General features: G+C 43.2%; 3 protein-coding genes across 8 annotated transcripts; 1 reads left to right on the forward strand and 2 right to left on the reverse strand.

The window, feature by feature from the left end:
* Positions 1–1,947: 1,947 nt before the first annotated feature.
* LOC108098556 (serine/threonine-protein kinase 32A) lies at positions 1,948–12,843 on the forward strand. 5 transcript variants are annotated; one of them, XM_017201558.2, is made up of 9 exons: positions 1,948–2,011; positions 7,273–7,422; positions 8,542–8,597; positions 8,659–8,824; positions 9,351–9,421; positions 9,481–9,607; positions 11,312–11,437; positions 11,539–11,720; positions 11,785–12,843. In XM_017201558.2, the coding sequence occupies exons 2-9, from the start codon at positions 7,368–7,370 to the stop codon at positions 12,340–12,342; spliced, it is 1,341 nt and encodes a 446-aa protein (XP_017057047.1). In that variant the 5' UTR covers positions 1,948–2,011; positions 7,273–7,367; the 3' UTR covers positions 12,343–12,843. The 5 variants fall into 5 exon arrangements, with proteins under 5 accessions (XP_017057047.1, XP_017057046.1, XP_017057048.1 ...); XM_017201557.2 differs by having other exon boundaries at positions 1,952–2,052; XM_017201559.2 differs by lacking the exon at positions 1,948–2,011 and adding an exon at positions 3,315–3,536.
* LOC108098558 (ubiquilin-4) lies at positions 5,673–7,279 on the reverse strand. The gene has a single exon (XM_017201564.2). It carries the CDS (start codon positions 6,859–6,861, stop codon positions 5,794–5,796), a length of 1,068 nt encoding a protein of 355 aa, XP_017057053.1. The 5' UTR covers positions 6,862–7,279; the 3' UTR covers positions 5,673–5,793.
* A 265-nt stretch (positions 12,844–13,108) lies between the features above and the next one.
* Positions 13,109–17,291, reverse strand: LOC108098557 (methenyltetrahydrofolate synthase domain-containing protein). 2 transcript variants are annotated; one of them, XM_017201563.2, is made up of 6 exons: positions 16,857–17,291; positions 15,474–15,644; positions 14,694–15,409; positions 14,557–14,625; positions 14,283–14,502; positions 13,109–14,227 (listed from the first exon to the last, which is right to left on the reverse strand). In XM_017201563.2, exons 1-6 carry the CDS (start codon positions 16,933–16,935, stop codon positions 13,824–13,826), a joined length of 1,659 nt encoding a protein of 552 aa, XP_017057052.1. In that variant the 5' UTR covers positions 16,936–17,291; the 3' UTR covers positions 13,109–13,823. The 2 variants fall into 2 exon arrangements, with proteins under 2 accessions (XP_017057052.1, XP_017057051.1); XM_017201562.2 differs by having other exon boundaries at positions 14,557–14,628; positions 16,857–17,288.
* Between the last annotated feature and the right edge of the window lie 249 nt (positions 17,292–17,540).

Genomic DNA, 17,540 nt, shown 5'->3' on the forward strand with positions numbered 1-17,540 from the left:
GACACGCGACAATTGTTGTAAAAAAAAACGGAAGAAAACGAAATGAAAAACTCATTTCCCGTCGTCAAATGAAATGTTGTTGGTCTGCGGTGCATCTTGTCATTTGCTTAGCCCAAAACAGGATATTGTTTTTGGGAATCCTCCCACCAAAAAGGAAATTAGCATTTTAAACGGATTTACTCAGTGGTTAAAAGTAGGATCTAGCGAGCCCGGCCTTTTGAAGTTTGGTCATGCGAGGAAATCCCTGTCCGCTCGGCACCACTTTATTCTGGCAGGTTAAATTTATCATTGAGCAATTATGGAATTGCAGGAACACTAGCGTACAGTATTTGGCTCCCCTTCCACTTACAATTTCAAATAATCTTGATTTAGAGCATTGCATATCATTAACTCTTACTTGAAAATCCGATTCACTTTAAAATTATAAGTTCTAGTTTAAGAGAAATCTCCAAAATATTTGTGTATCAATATCATAATGGTGGTGAAACATAAAAAATGTATTATGAAATTCGATATAAGATTCCATTCTTGTTTCTTTATAATTTCAGCCTCTCATATAACAGCTTGGTTTTAGATTAAGGTGCACCAAATCTATATATGTATACCAGTTTTTGTGTGTCAGCATTTTGTGTGAAGGTATTTTTGGGAGTTTTTTTTCAGGGCTTAGAAGTGACCCCTTAATCAATATTCAAACGCAATCATTAAAAGGCATACACTTTAACATATCACAAGCATTTTCCTCTTTTTTTCTCCTATTTAAATAGTATTTTTCTTCTAACTTCGGAGACAGTTGACCTAGAAACTATGAAAGCAATCTGCACCCGACACCCGGCAAACAAACACCACTACCTTTTCCTAATGGCAAAATGAGTTAAAATGGATATCAGTCCGACGCGGGCCGACAAAAGCCTTCATGGATGTGCATATGTACATATATACAAACATAGATATTGATGGGATGGAAATAAGGCTGGGAAAAACAATAAACGTTTGAAGGCAGCAAAAACACGAGGGCCGCCGGCCATTTCTGCGGCCACATTTCGGCTTTATTATAAAAGTTTATGACGTATTTTGTGGTCTTTGCTGTTGGGGCAAATGGCAGTGGATTATTATTGCATATGTTATGATAACCTTTGGCACCTCGTGTCGAGCGCCAAAGCCAAGAACAAAATGCGGGTTGTGGGTGACAGCGTAATAACAACAGGGTCATAAAACTGGTTAGCTTGATTTTGGCTAGCAGTGTCCGCTGTTTATTGCCTGTGTTTTTCCCATTGTGGGATACCATTCTAATTGTCTGCCCTGACATATTTTAAATAGATTCTAACAACCTGTTATGGTATTATAAATACCGGGCGTTAGGATTGATTTTTTAGGAGTGCTTCTTTGAATTATATAATTCCTTATATTTACAAAAAGTACGATAAAGTATTTTTGCACCATTTTATTTTCCGTTACGGCTAGCGAGCGCCGCAGGCGTCTAAGATTAACCTTTGCAAAAGGCACAACCCCATCCTTGTGTTGAGCCTTTTAAACGAATGGCTCAACATTTGAGGCTTTAAAGAGGAGGGAAGTCGCAAAACTGCCAGGCTGAACCGAAGCCCCAACCGGATGTCTGCTCATCCATCAGCGTGATGGATGGATCCGGTACCTGGCGAAATACACATGTGCGCTATCAATTTACGCTTAAGTTGATGCGCCTCCTCGGCGCCCTGAAAAGTAGGCTACGTTAAAGGGCCATAGCAATCATAATCGCAGCGAAAGTAATAAAGAGTAGCTAGCCAGCTTGGCTAATTGGCATTCATTCATAAGGCTTGGCAGCGATTTGGTCCGTCCTATGCTGCTCTGCAGGCCCCGCGCCTGCGCAAATCTCTCCCGCAGAGTGCTGTTTGCAGCAGAGCAGCAGAGCTGAGCGCATGGGAGTAAACAAAACAGTTACATTCGCTCTCCCGCAGCGGCAGGAAACGGAGGTTCGACGGCTGAAACGGGTTAACGCACGCGAAGCACCGAAAACGTAAATAATTGCCGACGGCAGTGGTAACGGCACAGCTAACGGTAACTGTAGCCATTGCATTTATGTGTGTGAGTGTTATTGTGACAATCGCGTGACTTCCCAGCGGGAAAAAAGATGTGGAAAATATGCTATTTTTCAGTGGTTTCTTCATACAAGCGGAAGGGCAAAAACCTCCTTCACCCCTTACATTTTTGCCGTCTCTCCTTTCAAAATACACGGGGGTGACACACAAAAGGAAGGCGTAAAGGAGGTTTGCAGGCCAAAAACCTGTGGATGCTCTGGCTGCTGAAAGCAGGGCAAAATCCAGTGGACCTACGCCTGCTGATTGCAGGGCAAAATCCACTGGACCTACGGCTGCTGATTGCAGGGCAAAATCCACTGGACCTACGGCTGCTGAATGCAGGCCAAAATCCACTGGGTTTTGGCCTTCCCGCTTTACAGAATTTCCACATGTAAAAAACAATACTTTTTAATTTGGTATATGCATTTATTAATCTATATACAGTCCAAGGACCTTTGTGATAAGTATTTTTGTATATTATATTTTTTGCCTCAGTGAACGATGAACGCAGATCATCTTGATATTGGCGAAGACTGTAATTGTCGTTTCTGAGTGACTCTGAAAATAAAAACCATAATATATTAATATATAACATATTAATAAAAATCAAAAAATATATAAAAAGTACTGGGAAAAATAGATAAATTTTGAAAAACAAGTATACTTACCATACAGTACGTTGGAGAAATTATTATATGAATTTAAAAAAAATGTAATTACATAGTAACAAGCATGGCTATTGAAATTTTTTAAAAATGTAGTGAGTACTTACAAATGCTTCTGGATTGGCTTCGGCATCGGAGTCCAAGTGGCCGAGTTCTTCAAATGACGAAATCGAAATGTCCGCTTGCGCACGTTCAGATTTGCCATTAATATTGACATATGTATGGGCCAGAATCTTTGATGTCGAATCTATTACAAATTTTATGAAAAGAAACATTTGTTTGTTCTTGTGAAATTGAAAATAAATTTAAATAAAAAACTTACTTACTTACTTGACAACCGCCTCTGGCGGCTAATATTTAGTTTTCGTAAAAATGCTTATGTTCACCATATCCGTAACGCTGAAATAAGGATATACAAACAAAAATATTTATGTTATAACTTACCTTTATCTTGTTTTTTAGAATAAACTTAACTTTTTTTCACTTTTGACACATTTTGCACGACATTTTATACTGATGTGACCGTGCATATTATGAAGAAAGACAATAATTAGTCACAACTTCGTTGTAACTTAAGGTCATATTCAGAAACCCACCCCATTTAGCGGTCCGAAATTTTCTACTCCTACCCCTACGCCTGCTAAAAGAAGCAGGTTTTCAAGTACTCTAAAAACCTCCTTCCCACTTTCCCGCTGGGTTCTCGCCATCGCCAGTCGCATACATACATATGTATGTGTACATCCATCGAGGGATCAAAGAGGCAATAGCAACAATTTGGCATCCCACTCCAGCGACACAGGTACAGGGCAACCTAAATACACGCGCAAAGTGTACACCGAAAACGTATGGGGCGGGAGGAGGAGGTTGTGTCAGAAACGTCTTGGCGTGTTATGAGCCAGCTCTTGGACCATTCTGCGAGTCCAATTTAAATGAGCCAGCGAGCGTGCACGCATAGGTAGAAACAACATCTCGGCTGCGAGTGACGCCAATCGATAAATTCAAAGGAAGCGAAGTGGTAACCTCTTGTGCTTAAGCACCCCAGGTCTCCCCAAGAGTGTTACGATAATACCCTGTCGCCGCTGCAGTTATTTTGGGCCCCGACAGCCAGCCAGCAAAGCTGGAGTGTGTGTCCACCATTGCTTTTGCTGCCACAACGAAAAAGCCAATGAAAAAACGGACAAAAGATGTCAATGAACCCTATTTCAGTTTGGTCACATTCAATTTAGCTGTCAACTTGATTCCTCAAGTGTTTTGGGGTGGGTTCAGGGTCTCCTTCGTCCTGCTCCCGCCGCAGCACTTACACGCTATTTCACCAATGACTTATCTATGCTAATACGACACCAACTCACATTTTGATTTGGATTATGCAAAGCAGCTGAGCACATTGAGACGTTACAAGAGTTTGCTTACAAGTCCTGGATATACATAAATTAAATAAGCCCGCGTTAACTCAACTGTGCGCCCATAAACATGAGTCCCGGCTCCATCGGGTCGCTCCAAATTATAGATTTTTCCCCTGCGCCACAAAATAAAATGATGTCATCTGTCCGTTTTGACGATGATTGGGCGGAGAATCAGGACTTCGCACAGCCAAACTGCCAAAACCGTTTGGCTGGCAATTAATTCAGTTGAAAAGTGAATCCAATCGGTTAAAGGTTTTTTTCGTTCAGTCTGTTTTGAATTCATTCATGAACAACCTTAAAATAAGCAACATGATTAAATCCCAATAAATTGATATCCCAAAAAGACAACAAGACCTCCCGCAATGCAAATTTCTGCTGTCCTTAGTAAAATTTCAAATACTGAAATGTCAGCTTTATAGTGTTTACATCCCACCTGGTACACAGCATTGGATATTTTTAGAAACAATACACTTCTCATTATGCAGTTTTCCAACATCATCGACAATTTTTCTTATCAGGTCGGAAGTGTGTCCGTTACTGTATTGCAATCATTTCGTAAAGTTAAAATCACCCAGCCCAAATTAAAAAGAGTGATGACTTTGTGTAGAACTTTACAGAAAATAAGTTCTTTATGACTGATAAATTGTGATATTAATATAGCCGAAATTTATTATGCCTTGCCGAAAAAAAGTTAATAAACAGAAAAAACAAATGCATCCGTACTTATGAGAGTAATACTACAAACCGATAATGGAATGATGGCCCATCAAAATTCTTATCATAAAAAGGACGATAACAAGAAAACAGCACCGTACTTTATGTATTTGTTCTTTGAACTCTCAAACCGTTAACAGAAATTGCTATAAAATTTGGACGTTTACGAGGCAAAATGCCGTTATGAAGCCTGTGGGGTTACTGTGCAGCCCTTCCTACCAAAATAGGAAAAGCGTAAATATCCTTAAAAGCGCGTAAATAATGAGATAAAAAATCTGAAACTAGAAGATAAAATAAATCATTCGCCTATAATGTGCAATAGCTAGATACTTGCTATAAGGTTGACTATGGAAAGATTTTTGTAATCGGCGGAAGAAAAAATATATATTATTTCACAACAAGAAAGGAGGCTAGCTTCGGCAAGCCGAAGCATAGGCTTATACAAATCAAATATCTGTCAAGTATCGACAACCAAGATATTAAGACATTGTCAAAACATGTGACAGCAAAATCAATCAAATCACAGAAATCCTTCTTCGGCAAAGAACAAATAAAATAAACTGTGCTTAAACTATGAAAACACCAGCCAGGACACTTTTTGTCCCGCTGCTTGTTAAAAGGATACTATAATATTTTTTTGAAAAGTTTGTAACGGGTAGAAGGTAGGACATGCGACTCCATAAAGCATCGTTATTCAACCCAGAAATGTACGAATGTTTTGGAAACTTTAACACCTAGAAGGTAGCCGAAAATCAAAGTCCTTGCGATTCTGGCAAGGGTATAAGAACCCACCACCATGATCAGGAAAGTCTGTCCTCTCAGGTCCGAATAGTCGGATCTTTCTGTATTTAGTTGCATTTTGTGAAGTCCCTAATCGGGATGCAAAGTCACGGACATTTGGGCAATAATGAAACCCAACAAAAATAGTAGAAATGGAGCCTACTCCTCCTCGACAGACCGGTTCCAGTGGTCTAGTAGCCTGACAGCGCTATCCACGTTGCCCAGGGAGATCAGGAGCGCGCGTTTGTTGCGAGCTTGGTTCCTGTAGCCCCTCTGGACCAGCTGCTCCAATTGGTCCTGGCACCACTGTTCGGGACGAGCCTCCTTGCGCGAGCGGAGGCTTCCACGCCTAATCTGAGTGGCAGTAGAGGTCGGCTGCTTTTGGCGGCTTTGCTGGCAGCCGTGGGAACTGCTCCGGGTCACGGGGATCCTAACTGCGAGGACTTGTCTAGCCAAAACGCCCATCCTCTCGAGGTCGACAGTGGAGTAGTTCGAGCAGTCGGGAGTGCAAGCGATGTGCGGACGACTCCAGGGGTTCGGAAGAGGCTCCCGGTTTTCAACACCCTGTTGCGGATTCGAGCACCTCGAACCGCCGCGTGAGACTTGCTGAAAGGACATGGCCACGTTATCCTCGTAGGCCTGGAGCATGCAGTAGTTAAGGCGACCCAGCAGCTTGTATCCGCCGGGCACGAACTCCATGCGCGATAGGTAGAGGTCGCGTCGGCGACCCAGCTCCTGCTTTGCGGGACTGAAGGCCATCGAGAGCATCTCTCGTAGGTTCTGGTCGCTGTTGAGGTAGTGGCGCATAGCGGCATTTTCCTCAAGGAGGTTCCGGATCCGCGGATCTGCCTGCAACAGGCTGCGCAGTACGTTAGGCTCGTCCAGCAGGTAGGCAATGCTGGCCGAGTTGAGCATCCTCATCGGACGGTCGCCCGCCAGTGGAGTGGTGTTGGGAACCGAGCTCGGTGTCGGAAAGGGACGACCAGGCTCGCCCGTACGAAGAACCACATGCACCGTGACCCCGGAGACGATACCCTTGCTGTCGATGGTGCCCACATCGCTCAGCACCTGGCCAGCGAAGACCAGGACGATCCGAGGAATGGCCTCTTCAAAGCGCACGGCCACCAAGGCGCGGAGGTTTCGGATGAGTTCGTTCTGGCGCAAGGAGACTGTAGCATCGCGGCCTAAGCCCTTGGCTCGAATGTCTATGTAATCTTTGTCGCCCATGCTTCAGCGTCTGCGATCAGTTGAGGGCCGGGACGGGTGTGTTTTCTTTGGTGCAGATCGGATGCTTACAAAATAAATGTGATCGGTGACATCTATGTATATAAACTCGTAAGTCGTTAGTTAGACAGAATCCCAATTGCTCAGGGTGACGTGATGCCAAAAAGCATGATCAGAGCTAAGGCTAGTAGGAGTAACAAAATAATCCCTGTAGAAGATATAGTTTGTTGCAGTTTCTTTTATTATCGGTTCCCCGGCGAAAAGGTTTGCCAGATTTATCTGAATTTATGAAACAAAGTATCTTTTTCTAAAATTATATAATATAATTATGTATTAATTATTGATTGTCTAAAGTTATACTATTGTTCTCTTCCTTTTTTATTCAATTACCTACACTTCGTCCATCTATACCAGAAAGTAACGACGAACCAATATCCACGGCGACCCTAAGGCTCAATAACAATTGGACGACGACTTCACGCCCACGACTTGGACCCATTGATGACACCATGGGCGCCAACACATCGAGCAGATCCGACGCGAATCTGCTCGCCGATGACGACGGTGAGAAAAAAACAAGAAATAAATAATACCCTTCTGCTCTGCAAGGATATAAAAAATAGTTGTTGCCGAAGCTAGCTTCCTTACTTGTTTTTTGACCATTAGAAAGACATTTTATAGAAAATCGATATAAAGGTCCGATCCGGCGGTTCCGACAATCTATGCTACTTAAGTTTTAACTGCAAGTTTTTACAAGCCGAAGCTAGCTGCCTTTATTGTTTTTCATTTAAATTGTTTTAGAAAATTTATGAAGTACGTAAGCTTTATAATAACTCTTTTTTTTAATTTAAAACTCATTCATTTTTTATGATGCATGAGTTGGCATAAATACATCTGGTTTAGTTCCATTGAAAAAATGTTGTTTAGGGTTGTTTAAATTGGTACTTGGTAAAATTCGGTATACTTCAGAATAATTACTTCGTCTAATGTAATATTATAAAGATAAAATCGCTTAGATTCCGTAATAGGTGGTATTAGACCAAATGGAAATGGAAATGAGTTTTCCACAAAGTAGCCCTGGGGGGCACAGCTTCTACTGGTAAAATTTCCGTCGCACACACACCCGAGGCAAACACACGGCAATGGAGTTGCTAGACGACCTATGCCTGTGGAGGATATTGGAGCTTTTAGATCTGCCCGACCAGATTGCTATGCTGCAGAGCTACGAGCGCTGTCGTCCCATTCTGGCCAGCATCTGGGGACATGGGCTGACAAGGATTTCGCTGAACCTCCTTCAGGAGCCGCTGCATGGAGGCGATTTCGAGTTCCTCTTGACGAGCACTTGCCAGCAGCTGCTTGAGCTAAGGATCAGCTACCTGGACAGGGATCACTTCGAGGCGCTGGTCGGGCACAGGTTTCCCAATCTGCGCCTGCTGCACCTGGACGTCCTGCCTCCGTTTTTTCTCAGCCCGCGACAAGGACTTCAATTAAGGGAAATTTTACCAAAATCGCTTTTCCGGAACTGTGCGCTCCCAAAAGGCTACTCGAGTCGGAATTTGTCGGGTGTGTGTGCAGCCGAGTGAAATAAACGATTCTTAAGTCGGAAATCGGACTGTGTTTCGTGATCTGGGCCCGAATCACCCAATCGCATCGCCACTAACGTCGCTTCTTCTCTTATTACAGTCAATTTTGACCACTTCCAAATACTTCGCGCCATAGGCAAGGGCAGTTTTGGAAAGGTAGGATCAGAGTTTAGAAAGTTTAGGGGAAACCCTTGACTGTACAAGATTCTTTTTGCAGGTTTGCATTGTTCAAAAGCGAGACAGCGGCATCCTGTACGCAATGAAGTACGTGAGTCGCTCTGCCTGCGAGCTGCGCGGAGCTCTTGGCGGGGTCATTAAGGAGGTGGAATTGCTGTCCTCATTGGAGCATCCGTTCCTCGTCAACCTGTGGTTTTCCTTCCAGGGTAAGTATCCAGAAACACAATGCAATCGAATATGAAAATTTCAGCGGAATAAAAACCAACGGGCCAAGAAATCATTGTTTTAAAAACCTTTAAATATGAATCTAATTATCCTCTTCGAAGGTAATTGGTGTGTTTCATTTTGTTTTACCGATCTCCTTGTTCGAGTAAGTTGGTGGCTAAAATAAAAAGCACCTTATCAGAAACATTTTGAAGGCAGTTAGCCAGCCCTTTTACTTTTTGAAGGATTCAATAGGAAAATGCCCATATATATCTATGTACATACGAGTATACCTGCACAGGCACATGAAAACAGGTCGGTGGTGCTACCTTTGCCAAAGCTCTGGCAGCTTAGCGGCTTCTGGCGCTTCTCTATCGCTCCTCTCCTCCTTGACTTTCCTGACTTTCCTGACTGCCTGATGCTGAAGCTGTTGCTGATTGCCAATCAAAATGCAAATTAACTCTGAGCATTTCTTTTGAAGCCTGGGCCGCAGAGCACTTATGTACCTCTATTTCTCGTCTTCCACAGACGAGGAGGATTTATTTATGGTCTGCGACCTGTTGACTGGCGGCGACCTAAGATATCATTTACAGAACCGAGTAAGTTCCTCCGCTACTTGTGCCTTCTCCGTATCCGACCTCCCCATTCCCTCCCACAGGTGGAGTTCTCCGAGCAGAGTGTGGCCTTATTAGTGTGCGAGCTGGGCAGTGCACTGGAGTACTTGCAAACGCAACGAGTGGTCCACAGGGACATCAAGCCCGACAACATTCTATTGGACGATGCCGGTAAGTTTGCACCAACAGATTGGCGTATCAAAATCGCCATTTCTATACCCTTGCTGAGCAAAGAGTTTTATAACTTCAGTCAGAAGTTTGCATCGCAGTGACATGTAATATATATATATAAAGTATATATATTCTTGATCAGCATCACGATCTGAATTGAAATACGTCTGTCCGTCTGTCTTCCTGTCTGTTTCTACGCAAACTAGTCTCTCAGTTTTAAAGCTATCTTGCTGTCGTTGTTTTTAACCAAAAAATCATGATTTTTGGCATATAGAGTTTTCTAACCACTCCTGAATTATGAATTCAATTTTATTAAAATCGGATAATTATATTATATAAATAACTTCATTTATTGTTATACCCTTGCAGAGCAAAGGGTATTATAATTTTGGCCAGAAGTTTGCAACGCAGTGAAGGAGACACCTTAGACCCCTTAAAGTATATATATTCTTGATCAGTATCACCATCTGAATCGAAATACGTCTGTACGTCTGTCCGTCTGTCCGTCTGTCCGTCTGTCTGTCTGTCCGTCTGTCCTCCTGTCCGTTTCTGCCCAAACTAGTCTCTCAGTTTTAAAGCTATCTTGCTGAAACTTTCCCAAAAGGTGTGTAGTTATTGCACGCAGTATATAAGTCGGAACGGCCCGGATCGGGCGACTATATAGGATAGCTCCCATACAAGAGATTGAAATACAACATTTTAACGCCGTTGTTTTTAATCAGATCGACTTGATTTCTTCCACATGGCGTTTTCTAGTTACTATTGAGTTTCGGGTTAAATTTTATCGAAATCGGATAACTCTATCATATAGCTGCCATGGGAGAGATCAAAAAATATATATAGAATTAAAGGAAATTAATTGATTACGTCATTGTTTTTCATCACACGACAATGATTTTTTGAGTATCAAGTTTTTTAACTAGCCTTGGTTCATAAAAAAAATTTCATAAAAATCGGACAACTATATCATATAGCTGCTATAGGAAAGATCGAAAAATCTATATAGAATTAACGGAAATAAAATGATAACATCCTTATTTCTCATCAGAAAATCATGATTTTTGGAATATAGAGTTTTCTAACGACTCTTGAATAACAAATAAAATTTCAGCAAAATCGGACGACTATATCATATAGCTGACATATGAACAATATTGAAAAATATGAAAAATTAATAGAAAAGTTGTCGTTGCTTCGATGTTGTTTAGGCTTTGTGTATTCTGTTTGAAATATTTGATGACTGCAAGGGTATTTAAGCTTCGGCTTGCCGAAGCTAGCTTCCTTTCTTGTTTTGTTATTATTTTTGGTCTCTTGCTCCTCAAAACTGAGTAACAAAATGAGTAAAAATTGGATTATGAAATACACATACATATTTCGATTTGAGCTGTAAAGTGTCATGTTTTTTAGACCGACATTCCAAAATCTCTAAATAATGTATAGAGATTTCTCAAGAATACATATTAAATCAAAAAAAAATATAAATTCCTGTTTGGAAATAAGTTTTGTGGAGAACTAATCGAGATTTTTTATATCAGTTCATAAAAAATGCTTATACTTGATGATTGCATGACACATTCGGATGCACCCCCCTTAAGGCGCAACAGTGGAAACCACTGGTACTCCGTTTAAAAGCAAAATGAAATATTTTACAATCACTATCTTGATAAGATGTTCTTAAAGGATCTTCTAACAAATTCTCTTTAGGACATGCCCATTTGACTGATTTTAATATTGCAACGAGGTTGCAGAAGGATGCCTTGGCCTGCAGCATGTCAGGGACGAAGCCTTACATGGCGCCCGAGGTGTTTCTTTGTGCCCTGGACGAAGTGGGTAAGTGGATAGACGAGTTGGTCCGGTAGAGACTCAATTAGAGGTCCTGGCAAACAGGACAGTCCTCATTGCTGCTTCTTGACTGCTACACTTACTTTCAGCCGGTTATAGCTATCCGGTGGACTGGTGGTCTCTCGGCGTCGTGGCCTACGAGATGCGGGGAAACATCCGACCCTTCGTGGTGCACTCAAATACGCCCTTAGCTGAAATTAAAAATATACTAAACACGCCCGTGCATTATCCACGCTACTGGAGCAACAACTTCGTCGATCTGCTGCAGAAGGTGGGTAGACGAGGCCTCCTTGGAGGAATTGTAAATTTAGTCTTGATACTTTTAATTCTTGCAGTTACTGTCGCCGTACCCAGGCGCCAGGATTAGCACAAAGCAGGAACTGCACCAGACCCCTCTGCTGCGCAACATAGACTTCCAGAAGGTGCTCGAAAAGAAAACAACGCCGATCTATAAGCCCCCTGAAGACCATCTCAACTGCGATCCCTGCCTGGAGCTAGAGGAAATGATTGTGGAGACGCGGCCCCTCCACAAAAAGAAGAAGCGCCTGGCCAAACAGCGGTCCGCGCAGCGCGACAGCGATCCCGAGACAGCGCTGGTCAAAGAATTCATCGTATACAACCGATACAAAGAGCTGAGGCGCAAGGCCATGGAGCAAAAGGAGAACGACTGGCAGCGCGAGCTGGAACTGGCCATGGCCAACTCCATTGTTAACAGCCTGGCGCCCATACAAGAGAAACCCGCCGCTTCCATCGTGCAGGCAGCAGACTGCGCGACATCTTCTGCTGCCCAGTCGAAAACCGACAGCATAGAGTTCATAGATCGAACTCCTTCGCCACAGTTCCGAGAATCAGCAGGCATGTCGGATTTGGCAGCGAGCCCCATTCGGAAGTAATACCCGAGGCGGGTTCGATTCCGAACAGCGTTGCCAGTTTAGCTTGTTTATAAGCTAGATTTTTAACAAAATAAGCTAGAATAAGCTAAAATTTTCCAGTTCCAAAGTGTATAACCGCAGATTTAACATAACATCAAAATAGCATTTAAAACTGGAAAATTTTAGCTTATTCTAGCTTATTTTATTAAAAATCTAGCTTATAAACAAGCTAAACTGGCAACGCTGGTTCCGAAACCCCAGAGCAGCACCCTAGCAACACGATTTAGCAACAGGTTTCAAAGCGCACAAAATTCCAGGCCCACTAACCCAACGATGTCTTGTTAGCCATCCATCAACAAAGCCAGAACCTATTTTTCGAACTCCGCTGAATTTCACTATTTGTACTTGTATATAAACTTAGTATAACTTTTATATATTAGGGTATTTCAATTTGATAGGTTTAAACTCCTTTGTACATATTGGTAGTTGCTCCCATGATGAAATAAACGGGAAAATGACTAATTTTGTATTTTTCAATTTTTTTTAAATTTTTTATTTCAAGTTATATTTCATTCATGTTTCACATTTTTTGTAATGCCTTTTCTTTGTATAAAAAAAGAGTAAATTATGTTCTGAATTGTATAATTGTTGTTTTCACGTATGTGTTGATCTTTTGCTAAAATATATATTTAAAGGTATTGGTGTTTGCGGTGAAAGTAGGGAAACACTAACCAAATTACAATTATCTTCTTTATATAATTCTCTCAGCGAAAATGCAACATGTTAATAGTTTGTTAATTCACTTATCGTGTTCACGATGTTTTGCATTTATTTGGGCTTTTCGATTATTACATTTTTGAATATTACTTTAACGCCGCCCACAACTGCCTACCCTATAAGCAGCTCAACTGCTTAATAGAGACGGTAAAAGCGATCTTAGTAAGTGTGGGTGTAAAAGTTGAGATGAAAATTTATGAAAGTGTGTCCTGACTCAGAATTGTAACAAGTCACAAGAAGTTAGTAAAGGATTATTTGGAAGAAATGATGTTCCACTCTGCATTTGTGGAACGAGTATTTCTGCAATCATTTCAATTAACTTGAAAACCTTATAATGTTTAACGAGTTTTCGTTTTGTTTTTCTTAGGCAAAAACAAATGCAATTGTTTAGAAGAAGCGTCAATGGTTTGTGTTTTCGTTAGAAAAATTTGCGTTTGTTCTTCATGTTTGTTAGAATAATGAAGGAGAAGAAGAAACTACAAGCTGCAAAACATGATCTTCAGTGTATGCAAGTGTAACTGTCTGTGTGTTTTTCGTGAGTGTGTATGTTGAGTGTACTTTTGTGTTTTTGTCTGGAGTTCGTTCGCTTTCTATTCATTATTTGTTTGATATTTTTCGATTTTTTCTAAACAAAATGTTACTTTTTTTCGTTGAACTCCAAACGTTGCGCTGCTGGCGGGAGTCCGCCGCGACCGTTCAGTGGCTGCGCTAAGCGCGAAGTCATACTATACTGTGGTAGTGTCGACCGACTCCACGCGTGCACCACCTCCTTCGCCGCCAGCCACAGCGCCGGCCTCTCCTCCGTTCTGCGCACCGCCGGCGGCGTTTCCGTCTTCGCCTGCACTGGCGTTGGCACCAGTAGAGCTGGCACTCTTCTTGGCGCCAAACTTGAACAGCTCGACATTGACATTAATGGTCTTGGTCTGCACAGGCGCCGCAGACTCAGCTGGCTCAGTTTTTACGGCGGCATCGCCCTCAGCTCCTGCAGCGGCAGCTGGGGCAGTCTCGCCACCGGTGGTAATGGTTAGCGAGAGATCGTTGAGAGACTTCAATACCTTGTCCACGTCGTCCTGGGTACTGGGTGTGCCGTTGCGGTTTCCGAAGTGCAGGAAGCACTTTCCAAAGTGACCTACCGCAAGGAAAAAGTTAGCTGAATACTTTTAAACCAGATTTTGCCGACATACCCTTCCAAGTTATCGACATCGGATTGCATTCACGTTTGCGGAGTTCTGATTTTAAGTCCTTGACGCGTATGTCCCGGGTCAAGTTCGTCAACTTAATGCAAAAATCACGAGGACCGCGATTCTTGTTCTTTTTCGGACGACGCTCTCCAGTGCCAGCCTCTTCGAACTTACGATCCTCACTCTTAGCACCTCCTTCAACTCCAGACTGATCGCCTTCAGACTGCAATGAACATTATGATTCCAAACTGCTTTAATTGGAACTTCAGCAACTAACCTTGGTTGTGCGTCTGCGGCGAGTGACGAACCGACCTTTGCGGCGCGGAGTACGTTTCTGCGTTGTCTCCTGCTGTATTTTGGGCGTTAACAAAGGCGTTACTTAAACGTTCTTGGCTCTGCGTCAGTTAAACTTACGCCTTGCTGTTCGTTGTCAGTCTGTGAGGTGGTGCGTCCTGGGTTTCCTCGTTGGAAGCGACGACGCACGGGCCCACGACGGCGTCGGTTGTTTTGATGCTGCTCTACGTCGGTATCCTCCTCCTTCAACGATATCGATTTTCCAGCCTTCTCCTCCCGTTCCTTAAGCTGCTGCAGCACAGGCAAAATTTTCAGGCGGCGCTCGGAAAGAAGCTCCCAAAAAACTCCACTGGGTCGGGGCAAGCGCTTGGCCACGCGGATCACTTCAGAGGGTGTTACAATGATGTCAACTGGAGTGTCATACTTCTGGAACAAATTCAAGGGTAGTGAGTCCACCACCTGCAGATCATGCACGATCGTGGCAATAACTGTTTCCGGTGTGATGGCTCCCAGCTCTACGAGGAGTCCGATGTCCAGATCGGCGAATCCATTTCCGCGTCCAATGCGGTAGCCATCGCGAGACACCACGACGGATCCAATTACTACGATATCCAGCTTCAAACCGCTATCCAGTCCGATTTCAGTACGGAACTTCTGGATATCCTGGACGCGCAGAGCATCTTTCTTCTGCTCCTCGGTGGCATCGGCCGGCACATCAACCTTGAGGCACAGCGCAGAGGAGTCTCGAGTACTGGGCAAGTAAACAGACTTGTCGGCCAGCAACGCCTGTTCCTTGAAGTCGTGCAAGGCGCGGTCGATGTTTACCTTGATGTGCTCTGCAATGCGAAGGAGAGCGCGCGATAAGTGACAGTATAGAATAAGGCTGATGCAGAAACTTACGTGCTTTCTTGAACTCGTCCTCGTTGATTAGCAATGCAGCAGCCTTATCGGCATCCACGAACCCTGGGATCCGGTTGAAGATGTTGTTGAATCCAATGCCAACCTTGCCCTCCTGGATCTTCTTCCAAGTTTGAACGCGAAGCGCGCGTTTTGTGGGCTCTATGGGCTGAGCTGTAGGTGGGAAAAATAGTGTTGCAATTAGTGCAGCCAAGGGATATGGGTGAGGTTCCGTATATTCGCTTTTCAAACTTTTGTTGTACATTGTTTAGCATATTGCTTAGGCAACAAAATGGTAGGGACTATAAAAGCATGAATGATCATGCATATTCGAAGTGTGCTTGTCGAATGTGCTGAATGGCGCAAACCAAGCAATGGCCCTTATCGTCCATAATAGACGAGTGTTATCACGCCAGTTATTTACTGGACTAAAGGTGATACCGCTGCTGATAAACCGGTTTTCACGCCCAGCAATCAGATGTAAAATTAGCCAAACCAAACACCGGCCGCCTGTGATCAATAACAAAAATCTGCATAGAAAACAGTTGGCAGAGTTGCCACCTCTACGAATTAGAAAGCAAAGCTATGCGATTGTTGAAAAAGAAGGAATCTGTAATATTCCCCAATGGCAAGTGTCAATTTATTCCACCCCTTCCATGCTAACCTATTTGGTTGTAAAAAGAGCTCGCTGCGAAGAATTCAAATACCGATATTGACGCATGACCAATAAGTTGGCAACGCTCCGGCACGCACACACACGCACGAGCAAACATTTCTCGGCGATGAGCGCATCAAAACGCGAACTTCTCAATTAATATGTATGCATGTGAGCAGTGCCGTGTGCTGGTGTGCAACGGCGTAAGGGAGGAGCGGAGTGCCCAGAATCACTCGAAATCGGCCAAGAGCAGCCGAAAATGATTCATATCGCACTATTTGCGGGCGCAATAGTAATTGTGGGCAGAATGCGCGCAAAGATGACGTAATTAATGTCAACAACACACCGGATCGCCGACCGACAAGAAAAAGCGGGCATGTCCCGCAAATCTTTTGGGCTTTTGGCGTTTTGGCAACTCTTATTTACAGCTAAAGTCCCCTAGAAATAAATATGGCGGAATTTTGACAACTTTCTGCTGCTTTACACTTCGTAAAATGGCCGAACCGCAAAGGGAATGCGGGAAGCAGCTGCGGTTGTGCCCTTGATCCCTTTTCAAATGCGAATGCACGAATGCAAAAATGCACAGAACGCAAAGACTGGCGAAACGCGGCGCAAAATATTTATGATAACATTCTCACACTCGCGCCAGGTATATGCAATTTTCGGTTCCGTTTCGTTCTTGCCGACGGAACGTAGCAGAGGAAGCGCCGGGGCGGGGCGGGGGAACTTACTTGTCGAAGACACCTCCTGCGCGGTGTTTGCGCCATTCTCCGCTGCGGCGGCGGGAGCTGCGTTGCCTTGATCTTCCATCGTATCGCTTTAGTTGTGTATCAAGCCGTCGCTGCTTTTCCTCCGCTCAACAATTTTCCTTAGCTGAATTCACACAAGTCACAGAGCAACGTCTACCTTCTCGTCTTGCTTCCAACAAACCACGTTTCTGACACTAGAGGTGGGACGGGGACAGTGCGTTTGAAAATACTGGAAGCGATGTTTTTGCACCCCTCGACCACTTTTTTCACCGACCAAGAAAAGCGCGGTTGGTGCCTTCGGTAGCTGTTTTTCCTACGGAAATGTTTCTTACACGAAGAAATTTAGCGATGGGGAGCTCGAAGATGGTGCTTTATTCGTAACCAACAAAAAAGTTAACACAATTCACAAACTCTGAACACAACCAGTCTCGGTAAAAAACGAACGCAAATGAAAGGGACTAGGCTCGGCCGTTGACAGGTAACCGTGGGGCACTTTGTTTCACATTTTATAATTATCGTTATCGGTACGATTCCTTGGACTATTAATTATGCGTCTGTGATATTATATTGCTCAGTTAGTATAAAAAGAATGATAATTTTACCATAAAGCTCATATTTGGTATTTAGTTCTAAAGTATTTAACCATATGAAAATTTGGATGATAAA

Source organism: Drosophila ficusphila, unplaced genomic scaffold (assembly GCF_018152265.1).
Source record: "Drosophila ficusphila isolate 14025-0441.05 unplaced genomic scaffold, ASM1815226v1 contig_791, whole genome shotgun sequence".
Classification (NCBI taxonomy): domain Eukaryota; kingdom Metazoa; phylum Arthropoda; class Insecta; order Diptera; family Drosophilidae; genus Drosophila; species Drosophila ficusphila.